Here is a 25,688-nt window from a genome sequence, read left to right as displayed (position 1 = left end):
AAATAGAATCACGATTTTGTCCTGAATATTCTTATACTAAATGCTGGTGTGACTATTAGGTGATAAAATTGATCTCTTTTTCCCCAAGTAAATACCTGTGGCTGCTGATGGCTGCTTTGCAAAAGGGTCATTTTGGAAAGGGTCACCTACAGGAGAGGAATCCAACAGAGAGGGAAGAGCAGAGGGAGAATGAAGCGGAAGAGAGGAGAAAGACACAAAAGACAGTCAGAGAGCAACTTAGGCTAAGAATAATATCAGCTGCATAGAAGGCAGGAAACTAAAGAAAAACATTGCCGTAAACACAGTCAGCTAACGACTGGCAGGGAGAAGAGAAGGAGAGGAGAATAAATAGTTGACAGGGGAGAGCTAAGTATGAAAAGAAAAAGAGAAAGCAGAACACTGTACAATGGAGGGGGACAGTGACAGTGACCGTGACGGGGATGATAACCTTTGAATGGGTCTGTTTTGAAGGGGTCTTCAGAGTGGAAGGGGTCAGGGGGAAGCTCCTGAGGCTGGCTGTTAAACACCGAAGGCTTCACTTTGAATGGATCCTCCTGTGGTTAAAAGAAGAGAGACATGGAAAGAAACAGAGAGATTTTTTAAATTCATTCATTACACTGATTGGATAATAAACAGTGAAAAGAAGCCAACATGACTTTACCCTTGTGTAATGGCATGACCAATAACATGACTTCCATACAATACCTCCCTAAATAGCTCAAAACCAATACTAATGCAACACCATGGCAAAAACCTAAAACATCATCAAAAGATTATATAATTGGAAAATAGAACATCTGACTTAATTCTTTGTTCTTTGATGACTTTTTGTCTTTCTTCTGTTATATTCTCTCTAGCTTATTATCTGGACCATTCTTTGGCCACTTCCAGGTTCTAAGGCAGGAAAACTGGCAGTCAGCCTACTGCGCCTAAGCCTACAGGTAATGCCTGATGTGCTGAACACTCATTCTGAAGAACAGTTTGAGGCTGGAATGCACAGGTACAGGTAATCTGGCAGGGTGCCTGTGTGATCCTTCCACCTGGTGAGGGGGTCTTCAGATGCACGTACCCCTTTCATTTTGCTTTAGCAATGAATTAACTTCTTTTTATGGCTCTTAGATCTTCCTGTTGCAGATACTCAATGGCTCATCTCTTCCTCCATGGTGAGAAAAGCTACATAAATAATCTTGTGTCAAGGAACATCTCAGTCTTATGGACAGTGACCTACCCTGCTGTCAAATCTCTTCAGATTTTCTGTCCAACTGCTGCACAAGTTTTGGGAATCTACTTTTCTTGACTGTATATACTGGCACCTGATCGAGACGAATAACCTTAGCGACTGCTTTGTTAATAATACTTGCATTGGTTGTGTGCCTGTCTGGGCTGAAAGGAAGCTATATAAATTATGCTAACATTTCAATACTTAACATTTTTGTCAATATAGAGTGTTCACTGCTTTTGAAAAACTCATTTTAAAATCTAATGCAACTAAACAAAAAAAAAGTAAAATGTGCTCAGTAGAGCTGATGCTGTCCCCCTCTATACATGCTCTGCCCACGGCCTTCCCAAACGGAGGATCCATCTTACTGACACTCTGAACTGAATTCTGTCTTCTCCTGAAACGAGCTACGATGGCTTTGTATGTGGACTGTACACTTGCCTACTTGCGGGATGATTTCCACCACCTGGAGTCACACATCCGTGTCCGATCAGCTGATTGACGGCTATGTCTCCGTAGCTATTGCCGAGGCAAAGCGTATCTCATACATGCAGTCTTCGACTTTTACTGCCCGAGCAGTTCCGTCGCCCACCTCCCATGGCCACCCTGCCCTGGCTGTCCTCAATGCACACTGCCACTCTACCCGTCTGCACAGAGCGGCAAACAGCGGAAGAGTGTGGCTCTGACTTCCCTTACCCCTCTCCAACCGGTACACAATCCTGCCGGCTGAGGACCCAGCCCATCCCGCCAGTGTCTCCACCACCTGCAGCCAGTGCTGACCGAGCACCTCATCACACAACTGCGGGGAAAAACCACCGCAGGTTACTGAAGGAAGCTATCATTAGATGTTCAGGAGGTTCTTGCCTTCAGGAAACTTTTTTCCTCCAGGACCTGAGGCCGTCCCGACGCCCCTGCCAGCCTGCGCCGACGGTGACTGAGGGAGCGCAAAGTGAACGTCCACTGTCCTGTCCAGGTAGTCCACAAGTAACACCCCTTTCTGTTTAACAGAGAAGGTATACATCCTAACAAGTAGGGCAGCCATATGCTCTCTGCAAACCTGCAACACACGGTGCAGACTGTACGATGTGACTGACTGTCTGATGGTTATTGGCTGCAGTCAGAACCAGTAACGGCCTTAATTTGGGACGAGGATCGTTCCATGGACAGCCAATCGGATCCTCCGGCTCAGCGCGGGGAAATTTTTTTGGGTCTACCACTTGACTTTTTTGTTCCATAACACTCAGGATCATTTAAAAAATTCAAAATGACTGTCTTACTGCGTCCAACCTCAGCAGCGATGGCGCGTTGTGAGAGGCCTTGCTTATGCAGCTCAACAATCTGACCACATTCAACGAGAGAAAGCTTTTTGGCTTTTGCCATCAGGATGTCATGACAGTGTGAATGCCTGTCAGAAAATGACATTGAATTCACATTTTTGCGCAGATTTGGGGTTTTAAAGGCTGTGGTCTTAAACTTTTGATCAGCTGATGAACAGCCTATTTCAGTTTAATTGTTGTTTTCAATAAATTGCTTACTCAAATTTTTTTTTGTGTCACTCCCATTTCTTCTTTTTGCATTTTGAAACTCTACTTAGAACCTTTTTAAAATCCAACAGTGCAAAATGTAAATTCTTGCAATTTTTCAGCTGGTCTTAAAATTTTGATCAGGAGTGTAAATGAATCTGTAAATAAGCGGATTGATGACACCTTCTTCAGCCAACCTCAGGGGACCATGGGCAAAGATTGTACCAAGTTTCGTCTTAATCTACAAGCCGATGCTCAGTTATAAAAATCTTGGGCTGTAAGAGCGCCATCTACTGGTCATGTCCCCAAAATTTGCACGGAGCATAAAGAGAATGTGTGAAAGTACCAACCCAAGTTTCATGTCCTGCTCGGGCCCTCACTTGTCTGAAGAGGTATTTTCCAATAAACACATGGCAGGCAGTTCACGTCTGCAAGCTCAACTGCATCATTCATGCTTTTTCATTTAAATACATTCTGGTCTGTTAAAAGCATGTCAGTAAGAGGTTTCAAATCTGTAATCATTCACAGTCACTGGGACTTAAGATCAGAATTGTAGAAGAGATCCTGACCTGTGCTGATCTCACCATGGCCGGAAATCCTCCATTCTCTCTGTCACTGAAGCCCTCGCTCATGTCAGCCAGGTTGGTCATACTGCCTCCATGTGTTCCATTCAAGGTACTGTTGTACTGCTCAATGCTTTTAGACACTTCCTGCTGGCTGTCCTGAATCTGGGACAGCTTACTACGAGCCTGCAGGACACACACACACACACACACACACACAAGGAAGTATGTAGTATATACTGTGCTGCACACTCACTCATCACAGATGTCTTTGATAGGAGCAGCTAACGTCAGAGCACCTGCTGGAGTTGAATGCACATAAACATGCATTCACAAAACTCACATTTTCTTTGATAAGAGCAGTCACACCAAATTCCTGGCGAAGATGTCACAGGGAAGACAGGTCCAAACGTAGATAGATAGATAGATAGATAGATAGATGGATAGAGAGAGAGAGAGAGAGAGAGAGAGAGAGAGAGAGAGAGAGAGAGAGAGAGATAGAGAGAGAGAGAGAGAGAGAGAGAGAGAGAGAGAGAGAGAGAGATAGATATATAATTAGATAGATAGATAGACAGATAGACAGATAGACAGATAGATGGAGAGAGAGAGAGAGAGAGATAGATAGATAGATAGATAGATAGATAGATAGATAGATAGATAGATAGATAATTAGATAGATAGATAGATAGATAGATAGATAGATAGATAGATAGATAGATAATTAGATAGATAATTAGATAGATAGATAGATAATTAGATAGATAGATAGATAGATAGATAGATAGATAGATAGATAGATAGATAGATAATGTATAATTTTCTAGGTAAAAACCAAGTGTATGGTCAGTGTGTGAAGAAAGCCAGCTTACACCAGGAGGGTGAGGATCAAGTGTCACTAATGTGATTTCCTGAATATGAAATGCTTATCTGAAAGTCCCAGTCATATTTTTGTTAACCTGTACTGATGTAGCAGATCACAAGTCATGGTTAAGATTTAAAATAAAAATAAATAATAAAAAAAGATTATAAATGCAGTTGTATGAACAGTAATTTTCACTCTGATCTTAGGATGTCACTCTAACTTTCTGAGTTTCCGAGCCCCTGCCCCTGGTTTTCCTATTTGCAGCTGTCCTCTAAGAATAAACAGGAAATAATGATATGTACTGTGTATGTGCTGCCCTCTTCTGGCACACAATGTCTCTAGCCACTAAAATCAAGACTAGGTCAAAACAATAATCCGTGGTAGAATTTATAAATAAAGATATAAATTCCTGGATTTACAATGCTCATGTGCACAAAAAGCAGAATATTCCTTTGTCTGCACAGTTTTTTAGGAATAAGTTGAGTTGTTTTTACATTTACAAGTTACATTTAAAGATTTCTTTTTATATATTTGACTCATTATTAATACAAATGTAGCCTTAAAAATATGTATTGCTGACTGCTATTCTTGATTTAATTAACAAACCAGTCAGAAGTGTACTATACTTTTTTTAAGTTTATACTATTATAAGTTTTGAGGCTTGTCACTATCTGACTCAGCTGCAAGATGAATGAATCCGAGCTGATCGCAGTCATTCAATATACTCTTTCACAGCCCCCTTTGAAGCCTCAAGTTTCTTGATACTCAGCAGGTAGACTTTGGGCTTCCTCCTAAAATATTTATGTCCTGGCATTAAACCTGGACTCTATGTTAGTCAACTGGAATTTTGGTTCAGTTTCTTGACACATTTCACCTCTCATCCAAGAGGCATCTTCAGTTCTAATTAACTGGAGGGGAGTTGCAGGCTTTAAAAATCTGTGTGGGAGTGTCCTTACAGAGTTGTTAAGAAAAGTTTCAGAGTTGTTAGAGCCACTTTTGGGTTGTTGACTCAACCAGCCTTCATGTGGGTTGCTATGGCTAGGTGAGCTCAGGTGTGAATGGTCGTTATAAGCTGTCTGTGGAGGGAACTCAGTACTGCTTTGTAGGTGGGTGATAAGAAATGTCTTAGGTCACCTCCTCTGTTCAAAGACAGTCATTCCAGTTTGACATAGATGCATTCTATTACTCCTCTTTCAAACCATCTGTCCTCTCTGGCCAAGATGTTCACACTGTCGTCCTCAAAGGAATGATTTTTCTCCTTCAGATGGAAGTGGACAGCAGAGTCTTGAGCTGAGGAGTTGGCCCTCCTGTGTTGTGCCATTTGTTTATGGAGAGGTTGTTTTGTCTCCCCAATGTACAAATCTGTACAGTCCTGGCTGCATTGAACATAATCTACTTTACTCTGCTTATGCCTGGGTGGTTTGTCCTTAGGATGGTCAGGCTTCTACCTCAGCATATTGGTAGTTGAAGTGAATCAGGATATAATGTTTAGTATAGTTTCTCAGATATTCCTGCAACTGAAGAAGCCTTTTGGATGAGAGGTGAAATGTCTTTAAGGAACTGGAACAAATCCAGTTGCCTACAATACAGCACTTATTACCATGACCTGGATGGCTGAGATCTTTTTTATTTTTTGTTACATGACAAGCACTCTGAGCTGCTAAAACACCCCCAGGTGTCAAATCTTTGGTACACTTTGATAAATAATAAAAAGGGCCAGGGGGAGTATGTCATGAAAATCTATCCGACTAGAAGAACTGGATATTATGACAGAGCAATTTATCAACTCTCCATGTGACCTTCTGGCTGGAACAGGAAGCAGAGCACAGCACCATCATGTGGTCGTTCCATTCAGGAGAATATAATCGTCTCAGGCCACTACATATTGGATTTCATGGAGAAAGAATGGAAACTACATCATGCATATGCCACACGTGTGGTGTCCGTCTGAAGCCAGGCTATGTAGTAGTTGGTGGTTAAATGTGTGTGTGAGATGAGTGGCAGGTGGAAAACAGATGACACACCACAGCAGCATAGGCTAAATGAAAATAATAAATACACACACAGGTTCATGTTGTGTTCTTGTTCCTCTAAAGGTGCAGGGGGGCACACACTGTCTTCAGTGGTACAAAAAACTGTAGGTTAGTGCAATAGTGCCCCCTGTTCATAATTGTGTTGATCCTCCTGTTTTTTACCTGGTTGATCTCATCCTGCGTGGCCTTCAGAGACTTGATGATGGTCTCCAGTTGGATCTTGCCAGCAGCCAGGCTCTGCTCCAGCTGGTTCTCCTCCTGCTGCAGTCGGCCCAGGTCAGCCTTTGCCTGGCTCAGCTCCTCTTCCTGGCTCTGCAGGTCTGACTCCTGGGAATGGATCTGACTCTGGAGGGTTGAGATCTGGAGGCAGAAGAAGATTTAAAATCTGTTCTGCACTAACTGGTCATTTCTTGAAGCCACATGCTGAAGAGAAAAGCAGACTCTCATTTCAAAGCCCACTTTAATTTCCTCCTTTTGATACCATCTATGTTGCCTTTGTTGCCTCATTGCATTTAATAATTAACAACATTAACAATAACACATTTAATCAATGCATTGTCACTATTTATGATACAACGATAAGGCAGAAAGTTTCCACCTCTGTGAGGTGTTATAAGAACTTTGTTTTTAGTTTCCCCTGTGTCTCCAATCTCTTCCTCACCATCTGGGACTCTTCCTGGCACTTCATCCGGACTTCATTCAGCATATCCTCTAATTTATGTTTCTGCTGGTCCATCTCATCCAGGCGCTCCTGGGCATCTTGTTTCTGAGCCTCCAGCTCCTGCAAGCTGGCTGTCTCTCTGTCGAGGTCATTCTGCATCTCCTGTCATGTGCCAAAGTCAGGTGTCCACCGCATAAGAAATCAAGTGGCCAGATCAATCCAAGCAGTTAAGAGAAGTACACCCAGGAGTGTCACAACTTCCATTCTAATGAAAAATTGACTGTAGTATTGTTTGAACCATAGAAATCAAAAGCAGGATCAGGGGTTCTCCCAGAATGTATTTTCTCTCGACCTCCGCCTCTTAACAACCAAAGAAAAAAAACACATCAAGCTAGCACAGCTAGCTTAGCATTAGCCTGCAGCTAGCTTAGTGTTAGCCTGCAGCTTGCTTAGCGTTAACCTGCAGCACCACCCCTTCTCCTGTGTGATGAAGACAATCAGCTGACTGGTACCGGAGAATCTCAGACAGCATCAGACATGTTGGTTTATCTTCTTTTTCAGAGATCCTTTATTGATTTGTTTGTGAAGAGGGTTCACTAAACTTTCTAAAAACCTGAATTTCTATCTTTTGTTGTTGAATCACTGAAGGCTGTTATTTTTTTGTGAACTTTGGAATTTATATTTTCGTGGAAATTATTTGGACTTGCCTCCATTTATAATAAGACATTCAGTCCAGTGTACTGTTTAAAAGTAAAAAAGAGTGTGCTTTCAGTTGACATTTTTATGTACTCATCAAAGATAAACTTTCCAACGATATACTTCAGTATACTTGGTTTATACTGAAAGGTATACAGGTCTAAGTTTATTGGCCTTTAATACATTATATTTGTACTGAATCTTTGCTCGACGTATACTAAAGTATACAAAGTATTCTTGCTTTATACAGAATGCTTCCAATGTTAAAGACTGTAATCATACTCTGTGTTTGTTGGTTTTGAACTGGGATGTTGACTAGTTGTGTGCTCAAAGTTTACTAATCTTACACCTAAAGAATACTTTAAGTTTAAAATCTAAAAAGTGGGCCAATTTACTCTCAAGAAGTATTGAAGTAGGACACTTACAAAAATACTACTAGGGACTCATATATTGATACTGGCATTATAATTGAACTGAACTTGAAGTATATATCTTTTTTTAAGGGTAACCCTAATGTGCATAGAGACACCAGAATAAAGTCAGTCTGTAGAATATCTAAAAAAAAGAGTCAGGACATAAAACCAGTGATCTGTTGAAAAAAAAAAAGTTTAATAAAAAATCTAATCTTTATGTTGGAGGATTGTGACACCCCTAATTACATACATACTGCAGCCACTGGCTTGATATAGACACAGTTTATGTTTATGTTATGTTGGTACATGCAAGAGAAATGACTATGGTTTCTCTGAATTTTGTGTAGCGACTGAACAGAAATGAAAGGGGTCCACATTAAACCAAGCTATGTGTTGATACTATAGCTGACTGACAAGTGAACAAGGAGTCCGCACCTGCACCTCTGCGCTCTTATGTCTAATGGCCTCCTCTGTGTCCCTGATGTCCTGCTCCAGAGTGTACTTCTCCCTAATGCAAACAGATAGACACACACCATAATCCTGATTAGAGAAAAAAATGTAAATGCTACCAACCTTGTGCTGTGTAAACATATCAACATGTCAGAGTAACAAGACACAGGACTGGAATTCTATCAAATCCACTTCACGGATTGAAATCACTGCACTCCACATTCCACTGCTCAGTGACAGGAAGTCAGGAACTGCTGTATGTGACCTGATAAACAAAAGAGTACACCTGTCTACATTATTAATAATCAATCCCTAATCACATAATTAAATCAGTTCATTCATGGTGTAATTGAAAAACTCCTTTAAAACAATTGTCCACCTCTCTAAAAGCCCATTTTTATTTTCTTCATTTTATAGATCTGAGCAGAAATCAGTGAGGGAAGAAAGTGTGTGACAGACTGTGACAAATAGAGTTCTAATGTTTGGGAGCAAGGTAACACGGCGTGCTCAAAACTTGATCAGATAGCAGTTTCTGAACGCGAACTTCTATTATCAAGCTTCTTTTACCAAACAGCCTTTATTTCCACCAAAGTCATTCTGTCTACTGGGTGTCCAACTGCTTAAAGGCAAGCTCTTACAACAAAAGTCAGGTGGCCGTATGGATTTCCTTTTCATACTGGCCATTAAAAAATCCCCTATTTATACACTTTCAGTTAAAGTGAATCAATTGTTTAAGACAGACTGCTTAAGACTCAAATTAGCTTCAAGGACATCATAATGATCAATGATTACATCAAGCTAATCTGTTTCAATGTTTTATAGGCACCTGGATATTGTTTTAAGACAGACTTGATCGAGAATTAGCTTTTTGTGTTTGTATGCCTCTGTGCACCAGTCAAGGAGCAGACTCGTGTCATACTGTATATGCAGTGAAGCCTCTGAAGGAATTTAATACAAGATTTTACAAGTTATCACTGTATTAACATGTCTCCAGTGACTACTTTCCAGGTAAAAACATGTTGTCTTCAATTAGAGACTATTTAACAGTGGAGGACAGAGGATTGATCGAGAGCTTCATCACATGTTGCAACGACCATCACCTGAAGATCAATATCAACAGAGCCCATCCTACAATCACCTGAAGGTCAATATCAACAGAACCCATCCGACAATCACCTGAAGGTCAATATCAACAGAACCCATCGGACAATCACCTGAAGGTCAATATCAACAGAACCCATCTGTTAGAGCAATTTTTTGGTTAATTTGTGTATTTTCTTTGTAATACCTGGATGCCACAGTAGGTGGCACTCTGCACTGTGGGGTATAGGAAATGGATTAATCTAACAGCAGGTAATTACTCAGCAGGTGTGCTGTTGACTGGGGGAAGCACACAGTTTTTGAACGTCGTCGTCGTCATCGTCGGTTTTTTTTGCGTTGCGGCAAACATGTGAGCCTTTTGTTTGATTTGCATTCAAGTGACAGAGTTTATGTAAGTGTTTTCATAGTTAGGCTGAGGTCGCTTATTTGTTAAAGAGCGCAAAGCATGAATAAATGTTTGATGACTGCATACGACGCTCACGTGTTGATTCATTCATTGGACCCGGAAGACGACGCGTCAACTACCAAGTACCAGTACAGCAGGCCCTCAGTGGCTTAGGTTCGTTTTGTTGTTTTTTAATTTGAGAAGAACAAGTCACTACACCATCTGACAATCACCTGAAGGTCAATATCGACAGAACCCCTCGACAATCACCTGAAGGTCAATATCGACAGAACCCGTCCGACAATCACCTGAAGGTCAATATCGACAGAACCCGTCCGACAATGACCTGAAGGTCAATATCGACAGAACCCGTCCGGCAAGCACCTGAAGGTCAATATCGACAGAACCCGTCCGACAATGACCTGAAGGTCAATATCGACAGAACCCGTCCGACAATGACCTGAAGGTCAATATCGACAGAACCCGTCTGACAATCACCTGAAGGTCAATATCGACAGAACCCGTCCGACAATGACCTGAAGGTCAATATCGACAGAACCCGTCCGACAATGACCTGAAGGTCAATATCGACAGAACCCGTCCGGCAAGCACCTGAAGGTCAATATCGACAGAACCCGTCCGACAATGACCTGAAGGTCAATATCGACAGAACCCGTCCGGCAAGCACCTGAAGGTCAATATCGACAGAACCCGTCCGGCAAGCACTTGAAGGTCAATATCGACAGAACCCGTCCGGCAATCACCTGAAGGTCAATATCGACAGAACCCGTCCGGAAATCACCTGAAGGTCAATATCGACAGAACCCGTCCGGAAATCACCTGAAGGTCAATATCGACAGAACCCATCCGACAATCACCTGAACGGCAATATTAACAGAACAGAACAGATGTTATTGTGGATTTATTGTCAGTGCCCTTTTCAAGACAACCATTTAATCATTTAAAGATGGAGACTGTTAAAAAAGCCCGCCCAACGTCCGAACACCTCGAGCTCAATCAACCTGCAAAAGCAGGCTATGTGTGCCATCTTCATGCTAGCAACTGGGAACGATACACTTGGCTTTTTTGCTGTTTTTTCTTTTCAATGCATCTCATTGAACTGGTTGCATTTTGTTTCCACAAACTTGTTAAATGATTGTTCATGAAGTGACTGTCAACAAGACGTGTGTGTGTGTGTGTGTGCGGCTGCAGTGTTTCCCCTAGGATGGAGTTGTAGCAGTGGAGGTGAGTGTTGGCCCGCATGCAAAAGCAAAGCGCAAAGTGCACCCTGTCAGGAGGTTTCTATGTGTCTGCCGGCACCAGAAGGGCTCTTCAGGCTTAAGTACATAACAGCACATTTGTGCATAGTAATGAGCAGGGGAATTGTCTGTCTAGCTTACTTATGAGGTGTCTCAAGCTTTAGGAAAATACACTTTTATTGAACACAATAAAAGTATAATCTTTAAAATAATTTTTGACAAGAATTTTACAAAAAATATATTAACAACCAACCATATACAGTAAAATCGCATAACACAAATACTAGAACAATCCAAAAGGTCTGTGCCTCCAACCCATGCATCTTCCCGCTCCTTCCCCTGACCCATCACAATCCTCCCCTCCACCAATCGTTTACACCTCCGGCCCTCCCAACATTTCTACTGTCTCCTCTCCATCTGAGTCCCCTCCATTCCCTCCCTCCCACTTCTTTAAGCTCCTTACCCTACCCTGCCCTTGTCCCTAGATCAACCACAGTAGGCCACCTATAGAGACCATGAAGCCTGTTATGCTATTTCTTTCAGCTGTTAGAATAATTAACTTTAATATAACAATTTCGGCTGCCAGTATCAATGTATCGTATTATCTTGGTTGCTTGCCAACTATCATTGTCTCCGTCAAAGAAACTTTGCAAGCATTCTCCTTCGCTACATACATATCATCCAGATATACCGTTACCGGTTGATGCAGGTGATGCGACACGCTAAACTCCGCTATTCTGTGCAGTGCCGTGCTGTGCTGCGCTGTCTCTCAGTATACACCACAATGGAGGTAACATTAGCGGCAAGTTTTGAGAAGGTGCAACGAGAAACTTTTGCGTTTACTTGATAATGCCAGCACAACAATTTTAACAAGCACCGGATAGATGTCAACCATGAAGCAAGCAACACTGATCACGGATTCAGGATTATCATTGCTGAAAGGAAAACAGTCCTGCAACTTAACGCGAGTATCGCACAGTAATGTTACAACAAATGCAATCATTTGATAGGAAACACATAGGCCTATAGGCTTATCTGTGAAATAAACAACATTTGGAAAATCCATCTTGATACAAAGATTGTAGGTATTCCACATGCAACGTTTGTTTACGTTTACTCCTGGAGTGGGCCTTGTGCTGCATTCCAGACAAAATCAGAGGTTTGGTTGAGCTGAATAAAATGTACAAGCGACTGCTACTTACAAGGTCATGACTCTGCAGTCAGACAACACACTTCTTGTCAAAAATCATCAGTGCCTATACTGAGATGTTTCAAGACTTCATCCCTACTCCTAAATGTGCCTTATTTGGATTAACCCCTGAAAGCTGCTCCCTTCAAAGTAAAGCTTGTGTAATAATTGTATTCACTACCTTAATTGCAAGACATCTTATTCTTCTTTCTTGAAAGGAACAAGTATCTCCTAATTTTTTCAAATGGGTTAGAGATACCATGTATTTTTTGAATCTTGAGAAAATCAGATATACTCTTAAAGGCTCTTTGCAAAAAATTAGAGAGATTTGGACCCCATTCTTATAATACTACAAGTTCTTCATATAACGAAGCATTTGGATAATGCAGCAGATCCATGCTTGTATACATGAGAATTTCAACTGTACTGCAAATGTATGATGTTCAATGAAAAATCAATAAACACTGTTAAAGAGAAACAATTTAATCACAATAATACTTTAATCAATGTATGATAGAAATATTGATGATCTGTTTGTGTCACAGTCGATTTGACAGAATGCCAGTCCAAAGATATTCAGGAGCTGGTGTGTTTACCTGAGAGTATTCCACTGGGTAAAGGCAAGAGTGCTGACGCAGCATGGAGAATAAGTGGTGAACAAACAAAAATTTGATAAAATACATATCAAAGTAAGAGTGGATGGTTGGCTGGGTGGATGAGTGGAAGGTGGTAAGCAGGAGGATGAAACAAAGCCAAGATGAATAGTAAAGCTCAGCCTTCTTCTGCAAAACCATTCACACAGCACATACAGATGGTAAGCTGTGGGCTTATGCTGTGGGCTGCAGCACTCTCCACCATCTTTGCATCAGAGACTGACGCTCTGAGCCAATACCCACAGTCAAGGGCCTACTTGGTTTAATGGAGTTAGTTTGATTTCTATATTAAAAACTACAGAATCAATTATATTATCTATACTTATTTTGATTTTTCCAAAGGATTCTTTTAATTTCTTTTAAAACTTCTGTAAGTGAAAGTGTTGATATTTATTGTGTATATAAAAACTTAACATATTGGTTAAACTTTTGCTTATAGATTGCTAGTTTTGTTTCATTTTCACTGGCTATAGTATCACATTCAGTGGTTTTATTCCTGTGCTGCATTGATTTCAATCTTTTCTGTCTGTGTGATACCTTTTCACCGGCTTCTGGAAATCTTTGAATACATGTTGTGATGGTTTGGTCTGTTGCATATAGATGATGTCATCTTATTGTCTGTGTCTGAACAAAATATTAATCTTAACTAGAGAAGGCGAGTTCTGAAGAAGTGGCAGCTGTGAATGGTAGCTGATTAAAAGCTCATGCCAAATGCAATTGGCTGGCAGTAAATACTTTGAATAATGCCAAGAATACATGAAAAATGTGTAACATTTTAATGTTTGTTTAAAGGCTACAACTAGATTTGCATTACTGGCTGTAGAAAGTGAAATAATATTAAATCGTTGTTGTGGAAGACTTTAAGGTTTTTGAAAAGCTGATGCCAAACTTAACTGCTGTCTTTAAATATACTTGAAGTCACATCCAAATAGTATGAAGAGTTATAAAAGTGGTGTGAGAATGAAGGAATCAAAATATATTATAGGTTTGTGGCTAACTTGTGTTGTTAGCTTGAATTTGTAATTCAGAAGTTGCTGAAGGAGTAACAGTGGGAAAAAGTCAATGACTACAAATGTTGTGAAAAGCTGTATACATTTCATAATGTGTCAAAGGTGGGGAACATTCATTTTTCAGTGGATTGAATTTAGTACAAAATGTAGGAAAAGTGGTAAAAAAATATATATATAAATAAGACATACAAGACTGTCATTTGTTTTCATGTTGATGATGACATGTTAGAAAGTGTGAGAGTGTACTGGAGAACAGTTTGTGTGTTTATTGTCAAAAATGTGTCTAGCGGAGCAGTTCAGAAAAGTGGATGTGTTTGCCTGCCTAAGGATAATTTTCCTCTCAGTTTTAAGGGGACTTAATGTGGCAGTTGGTCAGCACTTCTGTCATTTAAAAGCACACTGAGCCAAAGGTTTTAGTCCAATTGCTTTCAGAGGCACATATGTGACAAGCACACCATTGGGGACAAGCTGGCATTGAAATTATATAGGTGAAATAAACATTGTGGGAATGGGAGCTAGTTGATTGTAAAATGTTCTAGGTTATTTATAGGATTTTGTCCCATTAAATCTTTTACATACATTTTTTCAAGAAACTGGTAGTCCTGGAATTTGGGTGTGTTGGTATGGAATGACCACACAGCAAGGAGACAGACTTTGTTTCAGAAAAGGGCTGGAGGCAGCAAGAGGGAAGTAAAAATTGAAAAAACTGTCGGGCCTTGGCGGAGGTATGCGCTCTACTGAGTGTCATTCTAGTTACCTCTGCAGCTGAGCTATCTCCTGGCTGATATCATCCAACTCCTTAATGCCAGTGAATTCCCCTGAGCCCACTGAGCTCGAGCTGTCCTGTAATGAGAGAGACAGGTGGACAGAGAGAGAGAAGGAGAGGAAGAGAGGGAGACAAAGAAGACAACATGTTGGCAAAGTAAACTTTATTTGTTAAAGGAAGTGGGATGATGAAACAGTACCAACTGCCGACCAGGCAAAAGGAGGGAAGAAGAGGAAAAGTGTGGATAGGAGAGAAACCAGCGCTCAATATGAGGAGCAGCACAGAGGTTGAGTCAGTAGGTGGGAGCTGGGTCAGTCATTAACATCTGACCACCACTGATCAAGTGCCACAGAGAGAAAAGATTCAGGATCAGTCAGCCCCCTCTGAGAACATTCAAATAGTTTTCATGAGGGCAGCTGTACCTTTATTAAAAAGGAATACTTGTTGCACTTTATTTAATGCATTTAACTTATTCATACCAGTGTCGCAAACCGCTGCTAATGTAAGAATGCAGCTGCTTTGTCAAATATACTCATTTTTAAAGATTGCCAGCTCAAAACGAACTTGAATCTTCCCTTGATTCTCGGACAGCTGACAGGGTGAGAATATTTCCCTGCATTGTGTTAGAATGGAGAGAAAAGTCTTGCAAATGCTTTCCAGTAATCAGCCAATACAGCCAGACACTGAAAGCATTTTTAGGGCAACACACTGTAGGTCAATGTTACCTACCCACAACTTGAACATTATAGCCTGAGAGAAGAGGAAGAGGGGAGAGGTAGAAACATCAGCAGTAAGACACTTAGGCAGTACATGATTTACCTCTCATCAGAATCACAAGGGTTACACTTTCAAGTTCTCTTCCAGCAAATAGGCAGATTTGACAGATTGGGGAATCAGAAGAGATCAAGAAACAGGATGTATAGCAGAGCGGGGGAGAGAGAGAAGAAGTATGGACTTACCCGTCTCATCTCAGAGAGAGCAGCCATCTCTGATCCCACTGGGGTCATGTATCCTGACATACTCTGCAGCCAAACACAAACCATTCATTTACTGACAACCATGATACAAACAGTTACAGCTCCACCCAATGTCCATGAATGGGACCCTAGGAATGGGAATCTCTTGGCACCTCCACTTCGATTCCGATTCCGAGGTCAACGATTCGATTCTAAACTGATTATCGATGTATCTCGATGCAACAATTTTTTTTGTGTACATTTCCATGCATGATTTAAAATAATAATAATAATGCTTGCTCGATGGTCCTCTGGTTGGAAGCAACTACAACCAACTGTTTTTCTTCCTCCTCTGGCTGGAAACATTTAATGTGGTTTCCAAAATATTCTAGTTTAGTTCGACACAACTTGCATATGGTGTGGCTCTTGTCCAGGTCCCTTTTTCAATTTAACTTCATAGAGGCCAAAATGCTTCCACACGCTTGCTGTTAAAGCAGAGGCTGCTGGTTGAATGTTGCGCTCAGCCATCTCGTGTTTTTTGTTATGTGCGCGACATCGACTGTCCGGGCGCTGCACTTCCACAATAATGAGTTCCGCCTCTTGCGTTCCGTCAACATTACGTTGTCAATTAACATTTAGAAAATGTATTTTTGACTTTTGTAAATCCATTCAGAATTATCCACGTCCGCATCACGATGCATCTAAGAATCGATTATTTCTCCCACCCCTATGGGACACATTTGGAAAAAGTCATCAGTAGTTCTTTTACAGGTACTTTGTTATCCAATATAAGTATTAAACTGATGATAACAGTTAACAATACCAGCTAATGGACATACAACCTGTCTGAAAACCTGGACAAAATTACATCTGAATTAACATCTGCATGGAGCCCAGGATGATAAAAGAAAACCTGAGGCCATTTGTCTCTTTCTGTCTTTGTATAGCTCATTTTACTGAAGCATCAAACTTCACAGAAAATGTAAAAATCAAGGAGTCCCAGCTATGAATCAAAGTGGCAGTGGATTATATTTTCTGAAACAACCATCATCTACACTGCCATCATAAAAAATTTAGAATTAAGTAACTTTAATAAGTAACTCTCAGGATGAGAGATAGTTATATTAAAAAAAGACTTGGGATGCACGATCTGGATTTTTTCAGATGATACTGATAACTGATAAAAACCTGATTCTCATTCATCTCAAAAAGAAGGTCCTAACCTGTAGATTAATTCGAGCTGATGCTAAGAGAGGCTCAGGTGTAGTGAGCACAGATGGATGATTTAATATTCCATAGCTCTAACAACATTTGTATTGACAACTTCTTTATCTAATCTACCTCTCTGAAACCCTGCAGAACATTTATTTCAAATATAAATTTCAAATTCCAACAATAATGTTGTCTTCTTCTGAATTCAGAAAGCGTTCACACCAGTGATGACATGTTTGGCTCTCTAGTCAACACACACACACAACTAGGGATGTCCCGATCTGATCTGTAGGATCGGGATCGGGGCCGATCTGGGCATTTTTCCGCTGATCGGAATCGGCAGTTTTGAACGTGGACCCAAGCCCGATTTCTTTTTTACGTCAGAGGTCAATTTGCAACAGACGCGCGCGTAGCGTTACTCTGGCAAACTGTGGATAAAATGTCTGCAGTGTGTAAATAACTTAAATTAGAAAGTGAAAGCAGTCCAACGGCGACATGTAACATCTGCAATACGACCAATTCGCGGAGCTGCATTTAGTACTACTCATTTGGTGCGGCATATAAAAAACTAACAATCAAAGAATACAACGAGTTCACTCAAGCAGTACAGGCAAAGACACCGAAGCAACAAACACTCGCGGATACTTCCAAAAGGACAAAGAAATATCCTCGAGACAGCGACATGGCCACACATATTACAGAGAAGGTAACTGAATTAATGGCTCTGTATAACCAGCTCATCTCCGTGGTAGAGGATCAGGGTTTTCTTCGTCACCTGGAGTTTTTGAATTCCCAATATGCCCTACGATCTTGGCATTACATTACATTGACTCCACTTTCGAGTTACAGCGTGCCGGTATGCGCACTAGTTTGGTGGGTCTCATACAGCAGAGCATGTAAAACAGGCAACCGAGGACATGCTGAACACTGTGAAATAGACAAGCAACGCGTCCACATGCTTGTCATTTTACGTGACAACGTAAGGAATATGAGAAAAGCAGTGGATGGTATGGAGGTACCAAGCATGGACTGCTTCTCTCACACTTCAGCTGCTGTACACGAGGGTCTGCTGTCACAGTGCAACGTCACAGACTCACCTGCTAACACCAGGAAGGTGGAGGACAATGTTGTAATAGCATATGCAGAATAAGAAAGGGCCATATGAAAGTATTTACTTTGTTTCAACAAAATAAAAAAGCCTATTAAGGAACAGCTTGGATGCAGGCGCCTTTTTTCTTTTTTTCAATTATCTTTTTATTCATTTTGACATTAAGTAATATAAACAATCAGAGAAATGAGGAAAGACAGACAAACAAACAAACAAACAAAACAGCAACACAAATGAAACAGATAAAAAATACAGCAGATTAAATCAAATCAGTCCATGGTCACAGTTCATCCTTTATGAGTGTTATGTTAACATGCCAAACCCTATCATGATGTGGTAGTGTCAGAGGTCCATAAGCGGTTCCCATATCCTTCGGAAGACCTCCCCCTTATTCTTTAGAGCATATGTGCATTGTTCCAGTCTTAAAGTTTCATTTAGGATTTGTTTAAACAGATTATACGATGGGGGTCTTTGTTGATTCCATTTGAGCAAGATGCATTTCTTTGCTATGTAGGAGATTATGATAATCCTCTTCCTGTGTATGGTATCCAGTGTCTTGTCCAATTCCGTACCAAATAGGTATCGTGTTGGTGTAATGTCTAGCGGGGTTTCCACGACCTTAACAGTTAGATCATGTACCGCCTTCCAAAAATGTTTTAATTTCCTGCATTCCCAACAAACATGCATAATTGACCCTTTACAAGTTTTACAACGATGACATCTGGGGGATGAATTAGGAAACATTTTACTTAAGCGGAGCGGAGTAAGGTACATCCTGTGCATGAATTTATAATTTTGTTCAGTTATTTTGTTACAGAACAGTGAGGAAAAAACATTCTGACATATAGTATTCCACTGGTCTTCATCAAAAGCACGCCCCATATCCTTCTGCCATATGTTCCTAAGTGGGGTCAAGGAAGAGCTATAATGGTCCAACAAAGCAACATAAATTACAGAGATCCTTCCCTTCAATGATGTGGACTTCACCAAGATCTCCTCGAGATTTGTCAGCCCCAAAGACAGGCGTTTTTCCCTTTTCAGGGTGTTTATTAGATGGCGAATTTGTAAGTATTTATAAAAGTCCTGTTTTGGAATGTCATATTCCGACATTAAGTCTGCAAAGGACTTGAGTGTGTCCCCGGCTAACAAATGTTGGAATTGATGTATACCATTTTCTCTCCACTTTGCAAACAAGGAACTACCAATAGATGGTGGCAGATCTGGGTTGGGGGATAAAGGGGAAAGCCTGGAGATCTTGCCAAAATTCCCACAAAACTATCTTAACCCACAAAACTTATATCTTGCCAAGCCCGAAGAGTGTTGTAAACTACATATGTTTTTGTTAGTTGATTTAGTGCATTTATGTTATTAATGAATGGTAGCAAGGTTGTGGGCATAGGAGTACAGAGTTCTTCTTCTATATCTATCCAGTGTGCATTGTTACGTCTTTGCACCCAGCTAATCAGGCCCTTAGTCTGGGCGGCCCAATAGTACATTTGTAAGTCTGGTAATGCCAGTCCTCCCTTCTCTCTAGATTTTATTAAAGTTTTAAAAGCTATTCTTGGTGCAGAGTTTTTCCAGATAAAAGAGGTCAACATTTTGTTTATAGATTTAAAGAATGTTTTGTCCAAGTAACAGGGCAGTGACTGAAATAGATAGCTAAAACGGGGCAGGATATTCATTTTAATTACATTAATTCGTCCGAGAAATGAGATGGGGAGCATTTTCCAGTGTTCTAATTCTTCCTTAACCTTTTTAAGCAATGGGATGTAATTTATAAGGTAAAGATCTTTAAGTTTTGGAGCCACATTTACCCCAAAATATTTGAAGCTGTTCTGAGCCCAAGTGAACGGTGAAATGGCCCTAAGTCTATCAGAGACTGATGAATTAATTAATAAGGCATTGGATTTTGTCATATTGATTTTATGGCCCGATATTAATCCAAATTTGGTAATAAGGTCTAATAATGCTGGGATTGATCGCTCAGGGCTGGTTAAGTATAGGATTATATCACCCGCATAGTGAAATTTTGTTCTTTGTTCTCCCGATATCGATACCAGCAATCTCCTCGTTAGCCCGTATGGCTTCTGCGAGTGGTTCAACTGCCAAGTTAAATAAAAATGGAGATAAAGGACACCCCTGCCGGCAGCCTCTAGACAACTTGAATTTTTCAGTGAGGGTACCATTTATACATATTTGGGCTTGTGGTTTGCTGTACATAGTTCTGACCCACCGAATAAATTTTTCACCAAGATTAAATTTCTCCAGAACAGCAAACAGATATGACAACTCGACCCTGTCGAACGCTTTTTCAGCGTCGAGTGTAAGTAATAGGGCTGTTCTGTTGTGTAGGGCCGAGTGGTCGATTATATTTAGTAGACTCCGGATATTATCAGATGCATAACGTGCCTTCACGAAGCCAGTCTGGTCAGGATTAATGATCCGGGGCAACAGGTCTTCCAGCCTGCGCGCAATTAATTTTGATAATATCTTAAAGTCAACTGGAAGTAATGAAATTGGGCGAAATGATGCGCATTCAGCAGCATCTTTATCCTTCTTGTGTATTAATGAAATTATTGCTGTCTTCATAGTGTCAGGAAGAGCGCCATTTTCAAAAAAGTCTGTGAGCATAGGCATAAGAAGTGGCTCGACTTGCACCCAAAAAGCCTTATAAAATTCTACTGTGTATCCGTCTAAGCCTGGAGTTTTTCCAGAGGGCATTGACTTGATTGCTTGCAACACCTCCTCCGAGGTGAATGGAGCACTCAGCTGCTCCTTTTCATCCTCTGAGATAGAGGGTAAGGATATTTTTTCCACAAATCTATGAATATCCGTTTCGGAGGGATTCTCTGACGCATAGAGCTGTGCATAAAAATCAAGAAATGAGGACTTAATTGATTGTATGTCATATTTCAACTGGCCTGCCGCATTACGTGTACACTTTATTGTGTTTTCGGCACGTTCTTTTTTTAGTTGATAGGCTAGAAGTCTACTTGGCTTGTTACCATATTCATGATATCGCTGTCTGGTAAAGAACAGAAGTTTTTTGATATGCTCTGTTTGAATGAGATTGAGATTAGTTCTGGTTGCGTTTAATTTTCTCAAGTTTTCCTCTGTGGGAGATTGTTTATGACATTGTTCCAAAAAGATTAGCTCTTTCTTAAGTTGTTCTGTTTGTTTAACAATAGATTTTTTTTTTGCAGATGTGTAAGAAGTCAACTGTCCCCTAATTACCGCTTTAGCTGCGTCCCACATCACTGCCGGAGTAACGGGGGAGGACGCATTATCCTGTCTATACTGCTCTAACCATTTTCTGATATTGTTACAAGCTTCAAAGTCTGTGAGGAGTGAGGCATTAAATCTCCAATGTTTGGTTTGATTCGTTTGCTGAGGGAGGGATACTCGCAGGTAAACTGGTGAGTGGTCTGATATAAGGATGGGCCCTATATCACATGAAACTGTAGATGAGAGATGATCCTGGGGTAGAAAAAATAAATCTAATCGGGAGAACGATTTGTGTCTAGCTGAGTAGAAAGTGTAGTCTTTCCTTGTAGGATTAAGTTCTCTCCAGACATCGACCAGACCTACATCCGCCGAGGCTAACCTCAGAGTCTTAGAAGCGTTGTGGTTAGACAGAGTGGTTGAGGATTTGTCTAAGTTACTATCCATATGACAATTGAAATCTCCGGCAACTATTCCAAAGTCTGTGTTATATTGATTGAATAAGGTGATCATATCCATCGTGAATTTAGGGTCATCCTCGTTTGGTGCATATACATTCAGCAGTGTCAGTTCTTGCCCATATAGCATCCCCCGAATTAGTATGCATCTGCCCTCAAAGTCACTATATTGCTCCTTAAATATGAAAGGCAATTTTTTATGAATGAGTATTACTGTTCCCCTTTTATTGCTGGTAAAACTAGAGAAATAAGCCTGTCCGACCCAATCTCTCTTAAGTTTTTTGTGCTCCTCATTGGACAAATGGGTTTCCTGAAGGAAAGCTATGTCTACTTTTTCCTTCTTTAAGAATGTAAGAACTCTTTTTCACTTAATTGGATGAAAGTTGTTACATTAAGTGTACTCGACATATAGAGTTCTGCATGTCATATTGGTTTCATGTGACCATGATGCATTAAAAGGAAAAGGAAAAACAATACAAGACTGACGAGCTAATAAAAAAGAAACAAAAAGTGTAACATGAGTAGAGCATGAGGGGCCCCCTCTACTCACCCCCTCCCCGCCTCCCTTAGCCTAGTCCCCAAACGACAAGGCAACCCCACTGGAACAAGTAACACCCTCAAGTTAACCGACAGGTAACAATTATCCGTCAACAACACACATCTTGTTTGAAAAAAGCGTTATTTCTGTGCCGGAAAATAGGCAAGAGAAGAGTTTAAGCTTAGCTTTCTTAGGTGGTACTTCACCCTTAACCCTCTGGACTCTATGCTGGCCATTTGTGTCCACCTCACTTCCTTTTTGTTGATCATTTTAGCTGTGTTAATGCATATGGAATGATATTTCCCAAGGGTCTGGATTTTTGGCTGATCTTTCAATTTTCAAAACCTGCTCTTTAATTATGTCAATATTATACTGTGTATCTACAATTGTACCTTATGGCTCTATCGTGGACACTTTTGGCCAATTGAAACCCATGAAAACCACATTTTTTAATTCCTTGTGATTTACAGTATAAAATCATATAATTTAGGTAAAATGGCTTTCATTCTAAACTCAACACTTGAAAATTTTAGTTTTTAATGTTTTTTACCAGATTGTGTCATTTGTCCATTTTTGGGCAAGGGAGCAATTTCAGTTAATATTCTTAGTTTCCACTAGGGGTGTATGATGGCTTCCTGCACTCCAATGGAGCAAATGAATGACACAATTTTGACATAGGTGTGATCCTAAGGATGTCAGGTAATGATGTGTGTTTGTGCATGAAAAAAAAAATAGTATTAGTAAGATAAAGTGACATAAATTACAGTGTATCATACCATACAAGTTTCGGTGAATTTCTCTTGGTACAGGTTATTGAGCTTTGAGTTTCCAAGGCAAACCTGGCTGTGATGCACAGGTTGAAAACACCTGTTACTTTGATCTTTTCATAAAAAAAATGCCACACACAACTATACAATAGCCTTTACATACTCAAATAGCTGCTCTCCAAAAAAAAGGATCACAGGTCATCTTGACCTCTGGCTTCTGGGGAAACAAAAACAAAGTCTGACACTGTTTATAAATCTGTCCTGGAGTTTTTGCAGGTGCAGTCAGTACTAATGCTATAAGTGAGCCTATCAGCTCCCAGATCCTTCTTTAGATGATGGCATCTAAGATGCCAAGAAGGTCATATGCCCTGACTGAAGCACTTGAGTATGTGATGGGCTCAGAGAGTAAAGATGGGGAGAAATCCTCTGCGGTTGAGGAGGAGACATCTTCTACCCAAGATGAGGACACGTCCTCTCCTGAAGATGTTGGGACACCTTCCTCAGTGGATGACAGCAACACCACTGATGACGACTTCCAGCCAGTGCCTGGTTCCTCTTCCTCAGGGGAAGAGGACAGTACAGACACAGCGATGGAGGTCGATCAGCTAATGGCAGAGACAGAGGGGCTGGCGGGTGAGTGGATGTCTCGTCATGGGAAAATTATGTGGTTTCCCACTGCTGAAGAGACCCTGCACCACAATCCAGTATCCACTGGTTTCACCCCAGGGCCCACCCTGTATGCAGTTGCCCATATCAGCAACCTGAGGTCTGCCTTTGACCATTTTATTACAGAGGAGATCATTCAGCTGCTGTGCACCAACACAAACCTGCATGGAAGGCGAAGGTGTGAGGATTGGAAGAATGTGGATGAAGCGGAGATGAGAGTCTACATTGGGATTCTGATTCTGGCTGGCGTCTACCGCTCAAGACATGAAGCAACACGTGGCATGTGGGATGCCAAGACAGGATGGGCCACGTTTTGTGCCACGATGCCCCTCTACAGCTTCACTCAGATCAGCGCTAACATCTGCTTTGATGACAGGCTCTCCCACCCAGGACGCTTCAGGAATGATAAACTCGCTGCATTTCGCATCCTGTGGGAAAAGTGGGTTGCTTGCCTCCCCCTCTTATTTAATCCAGGGGTTGATGTGTGTGTGTTGACGAGCAGCTTGTTGCATTCACAGGTCATTGTGGACTTCGACCAGTTGCGTGCACAGACCTTTTAAGGCAGGGGCGAAAGGCAAAAAAAGGGCACATACAGCACGTTCTTGCGACTGAAGAGGGCACATTAGCGCGCATTTTGGCTCCGAAGAGGGCACTTTAGTGCCTGATTTTGTCACCCAAGAGGGCAGTTTATCATGTTTTAACCAGCCAAGGGGGCAGTTTGTTGTGTTTTGCCAACCAAGAGGGCACTTTAACGCACTTTTTGGCTCCCAAGAGGGCGCTTCAGCGTGCATTTTGGCTCCCAAGAGGGCACTTTAGCACGCATTTTGGCACCCAAGAGGGCACTTTAGTGTGCATTTTTCAACAATTGGGCCACTGCCCGACCCCCCATGCACACCACTGACATAATATATCCCCAACAAGCCTGCAAAGTATGGCATTAAAATCTGGTTCACCTGTGATGTGGCAACCTCCTATGCCTGGAGCATGGAGATTTACATGGGAAAACGACCCAGTTAAAATTCTGGAATTGATTAAAATTTTGGATTTCATGATCAGGACTGATGTCAAATTTAAAAAAAGAAGCAAATATTTTCAGTATATAGTGTTTGTATATAGCATTTTGTAAGCAAACAGGAGGTGGACACTTTTGGCCATGCATAAGCTAAGAGGGAGTTTTTATGTTTTTTCTGCCACTGCACAAAAAACTAATGAAGCATAAAAATCATTGATATTGCTTATTATTGACAACCATTTAGCTGCAATGATGGTTAAAGAATAATTCAGGTAGCATTTATTATTTTGTAAAAACATGCTGATTTAATGCTATTCTCCCTTATAAATCATCAGAATTATGTTATCTGATAGGCATTTAAAGGGTTAAAATTCTGAATTTGAATGAAATTTTAGTTTTCATGACCAGGACTGATGCAAATTTAAAAAACTGGGGAAAAAAAGTGGAATTTTTTTTATATATGTATTAGTTTTATAGCATTTTAGAAATGCAAACATGAGGTGGACACTTTTGGCCACGAACAAGCTGAGAGGGAGTTTTTATGTTTATCTGTCACTGCACAAAAAACTAATGAAGCATAAAAATCACTGATACTGCTTATTATTGACACACATTAAGCTGCAATGATGGTTAAAGAATAATTCAGGTAGCATGTATTATTTTGTAAAAACATGCTGATTTAATGCTATTCTCCCTTACAAATCATCAGCAGTATGTTATCTAATAGGCATTTAAAGGGTTAAAATTCAGAATTTGAATGAAATTTTAGTTTTCATGACAAGGACTGATGCAAATTTAAAAAACTGGTTAAAAAAATTGGAATTTTTTAAATATATATATTAGTTTTATAGCATTTTGGAAATGTAAACAAGAGGTGGACACTTTTGGCCACGAACAAGCTGAGAGGGAGTTTTATCTACTTTGCCTTCCCTGCACAAAAATAACAATGCATAATAATCAATGTTG

The 25,688-nt window shown here is 40.7% G+C and overlaps 1 protein-coding gene across 8 annotated transcripts in view; it reads right to left on the bottom strand.

Annotated features, from left to right (window-relative positions):
* Positions 1-25,688, bottom strand: part of LOC115590854 (epidermal growth factor receptor substrate 15-like 1) — an 87,026-nt gene that overhangs the window by 30,086 nt on the left and 31,252 nt on the right. For 3 of the 8 annotated variants that reach the window (XM_030432319.1, XM_030432317.1, XM_030432324.1), the window contains exons 12-20: positions 15,743-15,805; positions 14,775-14,860; positions 12,951-12,983; positions 8,406-8,478; positions 6,862-7,023; positions 6,363-6,560; positions 3,312-3,491; positions 449-554; positions 96-146 (exon numbers count right to left, since the gene is read on the bottom strand). In XM_030432319.1, coding sequence (XP_030288179.1) covers positions 96-146; positions 449-554; positions 3,312-3,491; positions 6,363-6,560; positions 6,862-7,023; positions 8,406-8,478; positions 12,951-12,983; positions 14,775-14,860; positions 15,743-15,805 — 952 coding nt within the window. The remainder of the gene's footprint in view (positions 1-95; positions 147-448; positions 555-3,311; positions 3,492-6,362; positions 6,561-6,861; positions 7,024-8,405; positions 8,479-12,950; positions 12,984-14,774; positions 14,861-15,742; positions 15,806-25,688) is intronic. The other 5 variants (XM_030432318.1, XM_030432321.1, XM_030432322.1 and 2 more) reach the window with 5 other exon arrangements.

This window comes from Sparus aurata, chromosome 11 (genome assembly GCF_900880675.1).
Source record: "Sparus aurata chromosome 11, fSpaAur1.1, whole genome shotgun sequence".
Taxonomy (NCBI): domain Eukaryota; kingdom Metazoa; phylum Chordata; class Actinopteri; order Spariformes; family Sparidae; genus Sparus; species Sparus aurata.
Note: the sequence above shows the minus strand (reverse complement) of the source record. Positions and strands in the feature narration are given on the sequence as shown.